The sequence below is a fragment of the Cynocephalus volans genome, chromosome 6, assembly GCF_027409185.1.
Source record: "Cynocephalus volans isolate mCynVol1 chromosome 6, mCynVol1.pri, whole genome shotgun sequence".
In the NCBI taxonomy this organism is placed as follows: Eukaryota; Metazoa; Chordata; class Mammalia; order Dermoptera; family Cynocephalidae; genus Cynocephalus; species Cynocephalus volans.
Genome location: NC_084465.1, coordinates 80689010 through 80706771, shown reverse-complemented (window position 1 = coordinate 80706771; position 17762 = coordinate 80689010). Strand labels below are relative to the sequence as shown.

General features: G+C 32.1%; 1 protein-coding gene across 1 annotated transcript in view; it reads right to left on the bottom strand.

Annotated features, from left to right (window-relative positions):
• AHR (aryl hydrocarbon receptor) overlaps nucleotides 1-17762 on the bottom strand; it is a 44354-nt gene that overhangs the window by 16344 nt on the left and 10248 nt on the right. Inside the window, exons 2-3 of the mRNA XM_063099957.1 lie at nucleotides 16239-16426; nucleotides 3952-4055 (exon numbers count right to left, since the gene is read on the bottom strand). Of these exons, the coding sequence (XP_062956027.1) occupies nucleotides 3952-4055; nucleotides 16239-16426 (292 nt within the window). The remainder of the gene's footprint in view (nucleotides 1-3951; nucleotides 4056-16238; nucleotides 16427-17762) is intronic.

Below are 17762 nucleotides of genomic sequence, written 5' to 3'. Positions count from 1 at the left end.
CAAATTTAGTTAATTAAAATTTAATATAAATACTACTATATTTATGTTTAAATCTATCATTATATATGTGTTATTTCTATTTGCTCATAGTACATCTGTACTGTTTCTTTTTCTCTCTGCTTTGCCTGCTTTTGGCCAATTATTTTTTATTATCCCATACTCTTTTCTTCTTTAGGTTGGAAATTATACTCTAGTTTTCTACTCTTTTAGTGGTTATAAAAGTCCAATATTAATAAATACCTTTATTCTCCTCCTGGATAACAAAAGCATCTTAGATCACTTTAAGTGTTTATTGCCATCATGTATTTTAATTCTATAAGCCCTCACTACTTCCTGCTTGAGTTCAATTTAGTACTTGATCTATTCTTTGCTATGTCACGGCTAAATCCTTCTGACACCCTCTTTCTCCATCTAAAGGGAAACATGTTACGATTTAGTATAAGAACCATACAGTACGGAGTCAGACAGATTTGGACTGAACTCCTGTCTCTTACTCCTGTGTGGCTTTGGTTATTTATCCCTTCAAGCTTTAGTGCTATCATTTTAAAAGCTGACACTTTCTTGGGTGGATATGATAACTATATCTCTTCTTAGTGCCTAGCACAGAGCTGGTGCTCAATGAATGTAAGGTGCAATACTATAAGGTGTGGAAATGAGCAAATAAAGATTTACATGAACATGCTTTGAGAACTATAAACAGCTATAAAAATAAGAGTAACTAGTTTATTCAACACTTAATAGACTATTATATACCAAAGAGGATATAGGCTAAGTACTAAGACTCAAGAGTTAACAACATTTTGCCTCTGTGCTTATGATGCTCACACAAGCTAGTGGACACCCGCATTATCAGATGAGGTAAATGAAAAACTGTGACTCTCTCTTTTTACTCCAATTACTTCGAACTTCAAGATCCTTGGTTCATATATTTCTGAGAACTCAATTACAAAGATACCAACACCTATTACATCCATTCCTTTTTTTAAATGCTCTTTTGTATTCAAATGGTTTAATTCTCTCAACAACCCAATGAAGTGGGTGCTGTACTACAGTTTCACAACTGAAGAAACTGAGGTAAAGAACTATATGGTAACTTGACCAAAGTCATACAGCCCTACCCACTTAACTGTCATGATATGCTGCCTTTACCTGTATTGATCGCAAATTGCTGCATGGATCTAATTCTTTAACCACATTGGGCTCTCAGGTCCTTGACTGCAGAAACGATATATAATACCTAACAATTTTCCCAGGATAAAGAATGGTGATTCCACCCATGGGAACTTGAATATTTAATGATTAATATATCCAAACTGAATATTCTTTTTTGGGGTTTTTTTTTGTGTGTGACTGGTAAGGGGATCGTAACCCTTGGGTGTCGCCTGCACCGCGCTCAGCCAGTGAGCACACCGGCCATCCCTACATAGGATGGATCTGAACCTGTGGCTGCGGCGCTCCCAGTGCTGCACTCTCCTGAGTGAGCCACGGGGTCGGCCCCAAACTGAATATTCTTAAATTTTGTTGATAGTAACAGTATATATCCATCATGGTATTGTTTCATCCTGAAAATATCTTCTTTCTAGAGAAGACTATCCATTGATCACATCCATATTATTTTAGGGAGCATCATACTTATTCAAACAGTGAAACAAATTTAGTACATCCCAAAAAATTCATTGGTGCATGCAGTAAGACATGAGGGTAATTTAAGGTACAATTTCAAATCCCTTTGGACAAATATTAATTGTCAGAAATAAAAATAAAAACCTAAAAAGAATAGATGCATACCAATTTTTCATATATCTTGAATTATCTTAAATACCATGGGAACAAGGTTATTACGTAGGTTGAATTATTTTAATAAATTAACAGATGGAATTAATATGCTAATTACATATTAATACAAGAGATTATCATTCTTTTAATCTTAGTCACAAAGATTTGCCCTACCTATCTAAAAATCATGCTGAAGTTCACGTACTATTTAAAATAATAGAAATAAAGTGCAATTGATACTGTTATAATTTCAACTGCTGTTACTGAAAAATAAAGGTGCATTATTCTAATAAGCACAGCGTTAAACAGCACCATATAGAACTTGTTTTAAATGTATGAAATGAACATGTGAAGTAAATAATAGATAATGAAAATATATAAAAAGTTATTTGTATTGTTTCATTTTTATTCCTTACAAAATAGTAATAAACTTAAACTAACCTAGAAAGTAAAATATTTTAAATTTTTTTAATAAAACATTTTGTAACATTTTCTTTAAGAGCCTTTGATAAATAAAGAAAAAGATTTCTCATCAAAAGTTTCAGGCCACCAAAAAAAAAAAAAAAAAAAAAAAAAAACGTTTCAGGCCACATAGTATACTGCAGCTTTGGTAACATCCTGTACATTTTAGTAGAAATTGGCTGATTACTGCAGTTTGAAAATGCAAAGTCAGATGCCATTATGATAACTGTATATAATGAAATATGCCATTTTCACATTTTATAATATTTTCAGTCACCTTCATAAAAAGATAACAGATAAGCACAATACTAAGAAACGCATCATACAAGGGCACGTCAAAAAGTTCATGGAATTATATTGTCTTTCAATATCATTTCCCCATGAACTTTTTGAGTACTGTCATATTGTATGTGATGCTTCCTATTAGAATAATCTACATACAGCATCCAACATAATTTATAAGTGGTGAGAGTTTATTTTTAACTATGTAAAGATGTCCAATTTCCAGAAAACTTTATATATCTAACTCTAGCTTTGCACTAGTGTTATTCTTATTCTGTGTCCTTGACATAGGATATGTATACAGTTTGTCTAAATATTTTAGAAAAATAATATTGGCCCACAATTTAAACCAATTTGCTAAGTGTCATGTAAATCAGTCCATATTTGTCTATTCTCACTTGAAATAAAGTGAGAATAGACTTATTACATAACCCAACTGATTACATAACTCAAGATGTGTGTTTAATCACCTAAAGCAGCAATTATTAGAACATTTTCCTATGACCAGAATAGGAGTTTTATGTTTCAGCTAACATATACATAAAGATCCTCAGCTGGGGTTGGAGAGGACACATGCCTGAATATATTTGTTTAACATAATGGAGGCACAGTTAATTTTTGCTATCAGAAATTTGAACATTATTACAGAATTGTAATAAAAAATGTTATAAATTATTTGGCTACACTCCAGCATTCAATGAATGAACTAATGGAGTTACTAAAACTTATGATTATTTTCTGTCACAGTGGCGAACTAAGTTCTTCCACTCAGTTCACTGGATGAACCTAAAAATGATCACATAGTGTTGACAGCACATATTATAGCATATATTTTTATTTTATCTTTTTCCGACAAAATAAATATCTGAGAATTTTAAGTGAGAATCAAGCATATCATCAAGTCTAAGAAAAAGAAAGCTCTCCAAGTTCTAAAGCATAAAAATAGGGCTTATGGTCATTGAAAAAATCTATAGCATATTAATAAGTCACAAACAGCTGCTAAAATAAAATGTAAGTCATGAGATAACATATTTAAAAATATTAAAATTCAAGGTAAAAACAATCTCAAGCTATTAAATAAATATAGTTAACCATTTTAATAGAGCTACATTCTTGAAAAACTGTATATAAATCCAGTATCTTAAATAAAAACGTTTAAAATGATCTAGGATTTCTGGCTATTTGAAGAAATACAACAGGGAGGGTGATGACTAGACCTCTAATTAATTAACCCATTTCACGTATTTCCATTTTTTCATGTACTAGCATTACACCACCACTGCAGTTCAGATGAAAGTGGCATGAAACACTGTGTGAATCTTAAAAAAAACTACAAATAATTAATTAAGTAAACTACAAATGATTAAGTAATTTTCCATTTACAATTGTAATAGTCCCTTATTATAAGGAACTATATTTACTAAAATTTACCTGTAATAAGAATTCTCCTTCTTGCAAGTTCAGGCTTTCAGCGAATTTTGTTCTACAATTATCCTGGCTTCCATTTCTGTCAGCAGGGGAGGATTTTAATGCAACTAAGGAAAAAAGGGAAAAAACAATGACATAGTAGGTAGATTTTAAAATAAGCAATATTAAAGGGCTATGACAGAAAACCTCTGAACACTAAAGAAAGAGACAATTTGAAATATTGGCCTCTACTGGTACTATAATGACTAGGTAAATAATCCTCTTGCCAATGAGTGGTTTCTTATTCTATGCTAATAACAAAATTGAAAGATCTAATCAAGTTGTTAGCTGATAAATTGTTAAAAATACTTTTTGATAAGTTCACTATCTAATTTTTGCCACCTTAGAAATTTCAAAGAATTGCATGTTGCTGCTATAAACACTCCCCTCCATTCTTATCTACTTATGAGACTAAGGTTCCTTAGAATGTAACCTGTAAAAATGACTTTAACATCTATATACATCTATCTAAACATCTAGAAACTAGTGGCAGTGAAAAGAAAAAAAAAAATCAACAGGTATGTTTTATTGAGAAATGTATTTCCAAAAGTTTAGAATCCTCTTGTAAAGCTTTTGGGTAAAAACTGTTAATTTTTTTATTAGGTTCATGTTAAATTTAGAAATCAACTGATGAAGAATTAACATCACTATGATGCTGAATCATTCTCTCCGAGAACATATGTTTTTTCATTTGTTCAAGTCTATCTTTCTGTCCTGCTAGAATGTTTTAAGGTTGTCCACCAAAAGATCTGCAACCTATTTTTATGTTTATTCCTAGGTAATACACCTTGTAAAGTGGCTTCTTCTTCATTAGTTCCTAAATGCTTGTGGATTATATATATAAAGTCTGATGGCATGATGGGATGCTTACTATTGGAGGTATAATGCTCTCTCTTCTCTGTTTTTATCTTACCGTTTGTATGTGTGTGTGTGTGTGTGTGTGTGTCTGTGTGTGGGTGTGTAATAGCAGCTACCATTTAATTATTTAAGCACTTTGCCAAGCACTTTCAAATACTGTCTCATTTAAAAGCATGTGGATATTGGTGTCTGAGAGAACTGGGTTCAAATCTTAGTTCTGCCATTTACTAAATGTGAGCTCTCTGACAGTTCTCCTAATACGCGAGGTGGTAAGCAAAAAAATAAATAAATAAAAGCCCATATGGCAGGGTTGTTGTGAAGAGTAAGAAGAATATATGTTGAAGTTCCTGACACATAGCAGATCAATAGTTCAATAAATGGCACCTTTAATTATTAGCATTATTTCCCAGAACTTATAGATTACTTTGTTATAAAGTATAATCTTTTAGATACTTTCCATTTTTATTTTTGCACTTTTTTTTATCTCTTTTTATTCTGTAATATTTAAATAGGAGAAATCATTAAATAAAACTGACTCTGAAAATTCTTTTAAGATTTCATTAGATTTTTATGTGCCCAAATTATTGGTTCAGTAAAAACTGGAGGTCTACAAATAACCTGATATTCTGTGTTTCAGCAAAGCATCACATAGAAAACATTTTTGTGTTTGCAGTATATTTTCTGGTAAATTATCAGTGCACGTACCACAGATAAGATTCTGACCTTATGCCAAGTTCTTGCCATTGCAGAAGTTAAAACATATCTTTGAAAGAACAGGCAAAAGTGTGGCTTCTGAATATAACAATTATAAAATGCCAAAAAACAGATTTCCTTAGAACGAAAACAAATTTGAGGTAAACTGGTGTAAAATTTTGTCAAGACCAAAGGAAATGCTTAATCTTTTCTCAATGAAAGGTAGAAGAGAGAATGGCCCTTTCTCCCTTTCTGTAAGTTATGTTGTTGCTGCTTTCTTCCTAATTTGCTTGAATGCACCATAACCTCACAATGTCAGAGTTAACCATACTGTTTCTTTTGCAAAAGCTCCAATATGAGGCACAATTTAAGAGTTATACCAAATATCAATAAGACTTGCTGTTAAAAGAAAAGAACAAAAACAAACCCCTTACATTATGAAATAAGCAAAATAAGCCTAAAAATGGACATATAATAAGTCAAATTTAAAATGTCTAAATTATCATTAGGAATCTCTTAAAATTAATATTTAATTAATACAATTGATATTAATTCCAATTGGAGTCAACGGTAGGAGAAAAACACAGATAAACATCAAGAAATAACTATGATCACTGAGAAGCTGAGTAAGAAATGAAAGAGACATTTATTTATCTCAGAGTAATTTATGATTTGTTCCTCATCTTGTATTGGAGGTATTAGGCAATGCAATTAGAAATTAGACAGACCCTGCCTTCAAATAGGGCATAAAAGCTATGGAAACAGAGAACTAGAAAAAAAATGTCAAAAATATTAAATGCCAGAATGAGATTTAATTAAAGTATACAGGAACTTGAAGGAGAGGAAAAAAATAAAAAGAACAATTCTTTCTAAACAACAACGTTTGTAACTCAATGTTTATAATGTTGTAAGGACAATATTTAAAATGAATACTTAAGTAGGAAAAGTGACAAGTGCATTTTGGGGAATGATCACTGCAGGGTTCTACCAAAAACAAACATATATTTCTACTGCTCTCGTATTTAATCATCTGTAAAAAATTTAAGTAAATAGTGTAGAAAGATAAGTCCAGGCAGGATACACTCCCTTTCCAGTGTGATCTAAAAAACACTACTGTGCCTTTTTAGAAAACTTAAAACTTATTTTATGTCATGGTCTCTCAATGAAATTTTTCCTCTGTTTCTTGATCTCATACCTATTACCTCTCCCTTCTTAAAATGACTAGAGGCTATATTGATTAATACTACTCACTTTCATGTATACATTTCTTGCCTTGATTAGAAAGCAATAGAAGAGTAAGAAAATGACATAGGATCTGGTCACAGAGCTACTTCCTACCATCTGAGTGACCTTAAATAAATTACGTAGTGGGCTGGCCCCGTGGCTCACTCGGGAGAGTGCAGCGCTGGTAGCACCAAGGCTGAGGCCATGGGTTTGGATCCTTTATAGGGATGGCCGGTGCGCTCACTGGCTGAGCGTGGTGCAGACCACACCATGCCGAGGGTTGTGATCCCCTTACTAGTCAAAAAAATAAAAAAATATAAAAAAATATAAATTACATAGTAATCATGTGTGATATTCAGCACAGACTGTATGCCCAGAACTTTCCAAGCATTACATCTTAATTTTCATAATAGTCTTAAGAGATTGGCATTGTTCTTTCAATACGTTAGGAACTGAGACTTAGGGAGGTTAAGAAACCTTCCCAGGGTCACACAGCTTTAAGTGGTAGAGCCTAAATAAAAACCCAGATAGCTTGACCCCAGTGGATGTGAGCTATTATTAACCACCTTCCAGACTTCACCCACTATGCTAACCACCTTTGACCTTTAGTTTCCTCATCTTTAAATAAGGACAATGCTACCTATTGAGACAAATTCTTCTGAGGATTAAAATAACATGTGCAGTACCTAGGTAATCCCTGGAATCAATCACTAACAGTCAAGGACAGAGATGACGAACTCTATACTGAGTTTACATACCCTCAAACCATTATGGAAAGCTTACAGTCAAAGTGCACACCAGGGGTTAACTGAGTGTATTCTCATCTTTAAACGGGGAGCATTAATGTGTATCTAACAGAACTGCTATGATGACCATAAAACTAGGTTTGAAAGTAACTGTACTCAAGAACTGTAAATTTTCATATAAATTGCATGAATAGTCAGATTCATAGGACACTTTAAATATTACATCACTGTAATACAGGATAGTTCACAGAAACAAAATATAATATCTGTAAATAAGTCACCAGATGGTTCTGTTACTTGGGAAGCATCTGCTACATTGTAACAGACATTTCTTAACATCCTACCCATCAGTGAGATATGCACCACCTTCCAAAAATGTAAGGATCTGACTTTGAACATTCAGTGGGATATTAAGATAGATAAATATTTCAAATGTTTTCTCACTGAGAGATCTAAGCAATCACACAATACAAATAAGAATTCAATCTAATCAATTATGAAATTTAGAATATAAATATATCACAGCATTATCAAATAGTCATGTTTCAGATGATTCAAGTCTTATTCCCACACGCATTTAACCACATCCACGTTCCCTAATATGGTACTTTCCTTCCTTATATATTTAAACTCAGATTTCCATTTCTCCCCATAAGCCAAATATTTTCTCTTCACAAAGCACGCTCTGAATTGTTCAGGAGAAAATTCATGAGAAAGAAATATTGCACTGTGGAAAACTATATTTTGTATTTTGTTACTATAGTTTGTATTTAAGCAGAAATGTCTTATAAATGTCTTTCCAGGGAAAAGCCTATGCCCTTTTAATTCCTAATCATTGCTATACATTCAGTTTATTTTATAATAGTATTAACCATATTCTTTATTATTTTGGCAGGGAAAGTTAAATTCCATTCTCACATTGAATAAGCATAAAAGAGGGCAAAGCTACGATTTATAAAATTCAACCAATCACATAAACTTTTATGTATTAGAAAGGGTTAAATAATGCAATATTTCTTAAATATAAGGAAAACATCCCCAGTTTAGTTTATTATGATATGAGTGAGAATTTACAAGTGACTTTCAAATAATATATTAAGTACACCTAAAGAGAGTTTCTTCTACATACTTTGGGGTAAAAGATATACCTTTTACTTTAATATATTACATTTTCCTTTGTAAATGAAGTGTTCACCTTTTTAGGGAAGGAAGGAAAGAAGGAAGGAACTGAAATTAAAGAAAACTATGTTATATTCTAAATTCCTAGGAAACAAAGATCAGGTCTACATAGTTCAGTACCTTCTGAAACTGACAGATTATTTTTTTTTCCACCTGAAAATTTCTAATCACTAAGCAGAATAAAATTAATTTTGGTTTTTAAAAAATGCAAATGATAGTTTATACATTATGATTATAGGTTGAGAAACTGGTGGCTACTGTCGTTTTACCAAATCAAGAAAACATCATTTGCAAGATGAAAAGTCCTTAAAAGTTATTTCTTTCTTTTTTTTTTTTGTCTTTTTCGTGACCGGCACTCAGCCAGTGAGCACACCAGCCATTCCTATATAGGATCCGAACCTGAGGCGGGAGCATCGCTGTGCTCCCAGCGCCGCACTCTCCTGAGTGCGCCACGGGCTCGGCCCCTTAAAAGTTATTTCTATTTCAACTCTCAAGTGAAAACAGACTCCCAAAGGCGTTATTTAACATTATTCCAGTTACTCCTTTAGTTATATGCAATTCCTCTAAAACTATATGTTAAATCTCCACATTAATGGAACCAACAACAGCAGTTAATTTACCTTTTCAGTGGGGAATGAATTACACTTAGCTGTTCACATATACAAGCATGGAATTCGAATGGCATTTTGAGTAGCAGAATGTAACTAATTAGAGCAGAGATTCTTAAACCTTCACAGACATTAGAATCACCTGGAAGGCTTATTAAAACACATCACTGGGCCCCATGCTCTAGAATTTCTGACTCAGTAGGTCTAAGATGGGGCCTCACAGTTTGCATGGTTAACAAGTTCCCAGGTAATGCTGAGGACCAGGTGCCACTCTGAGAACCAGTGACTTAGAATATCAGAATTTAGGAAATAACTTACAAATGTTCTGGATCTAACTCCCTCATATTTTCTAAAGTTATCATTTCTATGATTAAAGAGCATACTTATTAAAATCAATGTCTTTATGAAATAATAACTCGAATAACAATTTTACAAAGACAAAAACTGAAGCATATAATTTAAGAGTGAAACACAGGGCAATAACACAAAATTCTATACAAGGGCACTTCGAAAAGTTCACAGAAAGATTTGCATTATGTTTTAATTCTATTCTTCCACAAACTTTTTAAAGTACCCTTGTATCTGAATCCATCAAGTAGCACACTATGTCCACAGTTTACATCCTCACTAAAGCAAGCTATGTCACTTTTTCCTGAACAAATTGTCAAAATTTGAGTATATGCTGACAATACGGGGAAGTAAATTATTACATATTATACCAAAAGACTGAAAAAAAATTAGCAAATTTTCATTTCTAAATCAAAATATGAAATTCATTCAACAAAGAGATTCTCAGGTGATAATTAATACCAGGTCCCTTTAAAGGCCCCTATGGCATATTCAAAAACAACAACAAAAACGTTCTCCATTAAAACAAGTAAAATATCAGTATTCTGCAAGAAATAATTATACATATAACAATAACAATTTTAATTATAAAATTTACTTCACAGATCTCTTATTTTCAGGGTTAATCCACTACAAATCTAAAACATCAGGGCAGGCAAGCATTATTACTGTCCATGCTGAGAAGATGAAGACTCTGTGGAACTGTGAGGTTAAAGGTCTTATCTAAAGCCATAAGATTAGTTAACTGAACTAGCAATCAGTCTCCTGCCTGCCAGTGCTTTCATTACGAGACACAATCTGCCTTGCCCAGGCTGAGATAAAGAGATGAAGCGCTGTTTCTATAACGCAGAAACTAGACACTTGTACTACACATGATCAAGAATTCAACAGACAACAAAATATTCTGCAAAACTGACAATAAAAGGTAACCCCACATGATGTGGGAAAGTTTCCAGCTGGAAAAAACAGTAAGAATTCAGTACAGACAATTTCAGGTTCATTAAGTTGATGGATCCAATTTGACCGCTTGTCTCCCTCTTAACCTCCCAATGCTGACACCTGAATGGCTTTATGGCTTCTATGGACAATCAAGGACTAGGAATTAGCTTCTCTAGTATTACTATTTTTCAGTATGGGCTTTAATTTCACTTATTTTACATTTTTGTGCACAATTTTCTCTTTGGCCCTCTAATTTAAGACCTTAATACCTGATGACGGCATCTTAAGTGAACTTATTATTACCTTACTGTAGTTTTGTACTTCACAGATGTGCTTTCCTCCACTTCTGCCTGTCCTTAAAACATCTTATCTTTGCTATTTTTCCTCTTACTCTACAACCTCTCCCCCAGAATATTTTATTTACTTTCATGGCTTAAAATGTTATTCCAACTATATTATAATGACTCCCAAATGTAAACCTCCAGCTATGAGTAAATAAATGACTTTGAGCTACTGATTAAAATTCATTGATCAAAAAGTCAAAAGGGTGTAAGAGCAGGATTTAAAAATAAAACATAAAGATTATTACTAAATAAAAATGATTAGTGGCAATGTAACTGTGTTTCTTTGCTGACTTTAAAGTACTTACTTAATATTACATGTGAATATAGTTTCTACAACATTGTAACATGAAGGTGTATGTTCATTAACCTAATCGCAAAGCCTCGCAAAATATCAAAAGAATTAACTTTAGACATTTAAACGTCTATATTTGAAAATTAAGAAAAAAAGTAAAAATTGCTGAAAGTTGGCCGACTTTAATATTACCCCAATACCCTAACGGTAGTCTTCCTTTAGAAGAAAAAAAAAACAAAAAAAACCACTAAAGGCATAAGTTTATGACTAGATCTGTTCATGGCCAAGAAACCAAAGATTCTAGAGCCATGTAACACTAGGTAACAATTAAAGAGAAACACATTAAATCAGTAAATTTAAAAGAGACAGAAAAGAAGCAAAATATACAATAAATGATGCAATGAGTTTAGGTTCAGTTTGAATCTGTGGGAGATATTTGTCACTGTGTTTTTTTAAAATACTTGTCAAAGCAAAGAAAAAGTGAGAGATAAAAGAGCCCTATATAAAATTATATCACAAAAGATTTCATTTATATATATAACCTAATGAATCTTATACAGTCAACTGGATATCTGAGAAAAAGAGAAATTAATGATCCAAAGAGGTCAAATTGCTAAATGCAGAGCTAGGATTTGAACACTCACTAAGAATGCCCCACTATTCTTTTTATGCATTCATGTTTAAATCTGTAGGCATTTTATTATATAGAGTCCATAAACTAAAATGTAAAAGAATCTCTAGATTTATATAGTTTTAGCTATAAAAATTATCACGAATGTTATGAGTTTCATGTTTTAGAATGTGAATTTCAGAAAAAAAATATACATAGTGAAATCACAATCTAAGATGGATAATGCCACGGGTAGATAAAACTCTGCAAATACTTCACTGTTAGGCAAACAAACCTACTTTGTATATTCCTAGAATTAAGAAATCACATTTGCTGTGGTACTGTGATAATTAAAACACCAACTCCTAAAACATTTTATTGTTTAATTCATTTTTACTGCTTGTTTGACCTTGTTCTTGGCATATATATGCATATATACTTGTTTTTCAAGAATAATTTTCTCCTTTAAGAGATACCAAAACCGGACTGAAATTCAGAGAAATGTACAAGCTGAAGAATAAACATAATAGCTCTCTTTTGAAAACCTAATGAACTGGGAATGAACTGTTAAAGCATCTGCAAAAATAAGACTGAGAAAAGAGCAGTTGTAATTTTTAATTTAAAATAAAGTCAACAAAGATCCATGATAAACAACGAGGTCAAATAAATGTTAGATCATCAAACAATGTAAGTTAACTGTCATCCTCTCTTTCCACAGCATTTTCAGAATTAGTGAATTTAAAACATTCTAACATGTATATAATTCTACTTTACAAAATGGTGATTATTTTAAGCATGTATAATGATTCAAGAATCAGATTATCCTTTATACTATCTAGTACTTAAAATAACCAGAAAACTATTTCCTATGACAGTTGCAAATGGAGAACTTTAGAATTAGAAACTCAGATCTCCAGACTCAGTTCTGTCAGATTTAACCGTAACCAAGACATTTTCTTGTTTCTAAGTCTTCTTTACATCTCAATTATAAAGATGTCATAAGAAATAGCTCATGACTCAGATATAATGGAGGAAATAAAAGATTTCATAATTAATGATTATATTTTAAATGGTGTAATATATACTATGAATATTTTATTAAGTTAATATATACTACATGACATATAACCCCTACTATTGTCTCACAGAAAGGAAACATTTTTTTCTGCCTTTTTTGCCTCATTAGATATTTGTGTCTAAACAGAAAACACGAATTAGTCATTCCCAAATTTTTAATTTTGGGGGTTACTTACTGGCAAAAAGCAGAATATTGAACATGATACTTACAGGATCATGAGCATTTCAAAAGGTAAAAAGGAAATCTAATTCAAAATCTAATTCTATTAAAATATATGCTGAAATCACTCTTACAAGAATAAAACATTACCACACTGATTGGTCAATAAGCCCAATGTCCACTGTTTGACAATTTTAATAGATACAATGTATGAGGAAACAATCCTTTCTCTTAATATCAACCAATTTCAAAAGTTAGGTTGTAACCATCCAAATCCTTGTTTGTGTTAATTTACTACTATCGATCATATATAATCATTAAGTTATTTAAACTTTTTAAATACATCTTGGAGATAATGTGATATTCAAGAAACTGCTTCGAACTTTACCATCACTGTAACATGACTACCAAGTCCTGTTCAAGTACTTTAAATATATTTCAAAATATTTTGATTAATTAGAAATGGATAAATTAATTAATGTTGTACTTAAAACTTAAGTATTGCTTTTCAGACAGTAATAGCAGTATAGTCATGGCTCCAATGTTTAAGAAGATCCCTCCAAGTTGGATTATTTAAACTTGCAATAAATAGATATATTTTCTTGGAAAAATATCTATTGTTACAGTTAAACTTGAGCTTCCTTTCTAACATGATTGTATGATTATTCGTTTATATTGTTCTTTCCGCAGGAATTTACACACCCCCTGTTTGCATCCTGTTATTCACTTTGAGCTTCCCTTCACTTCACTATACTGTTTCCCTAATAGTGGGAGAGTGGATCTAACTACACACAAAAATCGTAATCACTGTCAGCATGCTCCAAGTGTCCTCATTTACATTTATCCAGTTCATAAAGATTACCCTCAAAAGTTTATTCTGTGTGCTGTGAAATGTTGCATTGCCTTCTTGAACGACTAGTGACCTGGAGAAGACTCTGGGATCTTTTTTTTTTTTAACCAATTATTTCCCCCACCTTCCACATAACTCTATGTTCCTGTGATGAACAACCTAAGAAATTGCTTAGTGTTTATGCACCACTAACCCCTCCCCCATATATATATCTGCCTAGAGGGTGGTATTTATATTAGTACTTCAATGGCACACTGGTTACTCTAAGCAGTTTCAGTTTGTTTTGTTTCACTACTTCTACATGGGGGGACAACCTATACATTTTTTTTTCTCTTTTTCAAACATTTTAACATGTACAGTTTGATTCCCCATAATAGAGGAGCAGGAAATGGAAAGGTCAAATGACTGAAGTCAATAAATCTTTACCAGAGTCAAGGAATAATGCCTCACTTGGCTTCTAGACTCTCTAAGGGCACAGACCATATCTTAAATGTCATGGAATCCCCTATGACGTGGTCAAACAGTAAACATAGCATGTGAATCAATGCTAAGGATCAGAAAACCATTTTACAGAGCTGAGAGTGGGCTCAAGGTTACAATCTAAGGCAGTGGCTCCCAAACTTCAACATGCACTTAGCCCTGCCACCAATGTTTGATTCCACAGGTCTATCATGGGGCTCTAGAAATAGCATTTTTAACAAGTCTCCAGATGAAGCTGATCGGGGACTATAGTTTTGAGAAACACAGATTTAGGGAAAAGTCCTCAGGGCTTTGCTATACAACAGTTCCCAGAAAAGAGAAGTAATTGATACATGGTCAGGAAAAACAATATAAGGAATCCGGAAGCCTGGGTTCTAGTTTCAGCTCTACCACAAGATGACTATACAGCTGATGAATAAACACACTCACAGACACACAGCAGAATACTTCATAACTCATCTCCAAGATGAAGGGTTTGATATAGACAAAACTGAAAACTCAGACATTTTATATAGATCAGAGAACATTTAAGTGTCTACTACGAAACTTTTAAAGATATAATCTTTCCTAAAATCACTATCCTCAATATCATTGTACATTGCCCAGGCCATAATTGTTAAACTAGACAACTTTTGTCCAAAAGAAAAAACACAAAAGCAAGCAAAGAAAAAGATACTCAGACTAAACACATCAAACTATGTAAACATAAACCTAAAGGGAAATTAACAGTTTTGCAACATCCTAAACACAAATTACAAATACAAGTATCTGTGAATGTGTTATCTAGGTACTTCCCTAGTGATCCAGACCAGCAGGATTAGAATCTCAGCATTGTCTGAGAGCTTGTTAGAAACGCAAAATCTCTGGTCACACCTAAACCTACTGAATAAGAATCTGCTACTTAACAAGATCCCTATGTAATTTGTAAGCACATTAGAGTTTGAGAAGCATTGATATAGGCCACTGAGATTTTATCATTAATTCCTTTACTACAGTTTGTAAAATAACATGACATTTTTAAAAGACCATTTTCTTGAAAAATCTATTTCTGACAGATAAACAGATAAAAGAGAAAGTAAGGAATTATTTTACATAAGAAAACACATTGAAACATTATTTTCAAACAAAAATTTCCATTTAAAACAGATGATGAAATATTGTATGATTAAAAGGTAACAAATATCACTTAACCACCTAGCTCAAAACCCAACTTTAACAGCTGAGTAAACTAAGATACAGGAATGTTACTTGGCTTGGTTAGAGTCAAATAGTTTGTCAGTGGTACAATGGAGAATAAAATCCAATCTATTAACTCCTATACTGAAGTGCTCATTCCAGTGAAAAAAACATTTTTAATTATATTTTCCTGCAGTAAACATATATAGGTAATTTAAAGGATTAGAAGTACACATAATTTTGAAAGGATAAAATAACATGTCCATAAAAACAGAAAATCCAGCAATAACATATCACAGTGTTAATATGTATTTTATTCTTTATCTTAAAAAGAAAAAAAAAGAGAGAGAGACTTTAAAAAATTGAATTGGAAGGAGAAGCATAACTGGATTGAACATACTTTATTTAAGTATAACTTTTAAATACCTGATTTTCAAAGAATGATACCATGCATCACGTAAGTGGTTGCATCTGTTTGATGAATGAACTGGAAAATTGATCTTAGGTCTTATTATAAATTTGGCTTTGCCAGTTAAATTTTACCATACAACAATAAACAAAACTTTTTTCACATATGGCTATTTTTTTATAGTTATTAACACAGAACCAGCCATAATTAATCTAAGTATTTTATGTTATTGTAGAAAAATTAAATCCTCTATCTTACCATCAAAGAAGCTCTTGGCTCTGAGGTAACTGACACTGAGCCTAAGAACTGAAAGTTTGTCCAGTTTATTAATAACATCTTGTGGAAAAGGCAGCAGGCTAGCCAGACGGTCCAATTCTGTATTAAGTCGGTCTCTATGTCGTTTAGAAGGATTTGACTTGATTCCTTCAGCTGGGACTGGCTTTACGCTGAAAAACAAACAAAATACCATAAAAATCCTTTAAAAAATATAAAGCAGAATTTCTATTGCATTGTATCTCCTCAAATATTTCTCCAATATAACAAAATTTTAAAATCTACTTCAAGCTTACATAAATCTTTCCAAAATCTTCCTTTCATATCTTAATTAAGAAAAACAAGGGAGGGGGTAAAATTCTCCATAATATTTTATTACAAAGCTTATGAGTTCATCATAGGAAAATTCTAAATACATCTTATGAAAATGCTTACTTATACTTCATACATTTGTACTATAATGATTCCCAATTAACAAATTTACTAGTATATATTTTTTTTTCCTTCAAACACAGCCATTTTAAGGGCAAGAAAAATAAAATAAATCTATAATAAATTATGTAAAAATCATGCTTTCTTTGCTATCTTCCACAAAAAGTATCTCAGAACCATTTATGTTGTAGATAAACAGGAACAAAGCTAAATAAAAAGTTTATCTTCATCATCCCCAGCATCCTATATTTACACACTTTGATCCCATTACTGATGACTTCCCAAAGCCCTTCTGGCACCTGAGGATGGTCTTCCAGCCATCTATTTTTGTGGTCCTCAAATTTTAAAAGAATAAATTTGACTTTAGTTATTTATGTTTGTTGACTGACAAATATTAGATGCTAATTGTGATCATTTGCAACTTTTGCTTTTATGACTAGGCAGTACTTCTACTTAATTAACAGCTTTCATAGTTTGTGTCTCAATTAGAAAGTATGATGAAACCCCAACAATTTAGCATGACTTTCATCTGAGAGAAAAAATACTTATGGGTAAGAGAGGATCATGAGTTCAGAAATGAGAAACTGGACAACTGTGCACATGAATTTCTTAGCAAGGATTTCATAGCAGAAATTAATAACTTAAAGAGTATTTACATCATCTGATGACCATGCTGAACTATAAATAAAGAAGATAGCGGAACACAAAACAAAGTAATTTTTAGACTATGCCTCTACGCCTTTTCATTAGCCAGAAAAATAATTAGCCAGAGTATTCGTACAGCAAAGACATTCTTGACAATTCAAATGGAATTATATTGTCTTACGATGTAGAGGCATGGGTATAGTGTATTAATTTGATTTAATCAAAACATTTCTATATAATTTATGTCTTCAAAATATATGTGAAGAAATAATACTTTATACAGAAAGATGATGAAAAGTAAATGTGGAATTTTAACATGCTTTTTACACTGTCCCTAGAAAGTAATTTTTTCAGTTCTTGTCTATTTCTATTTTTGTTATAGTTTATTTCTACAAAAAAAGGTAATTAAGTTGGCAAATGATATATTTATGT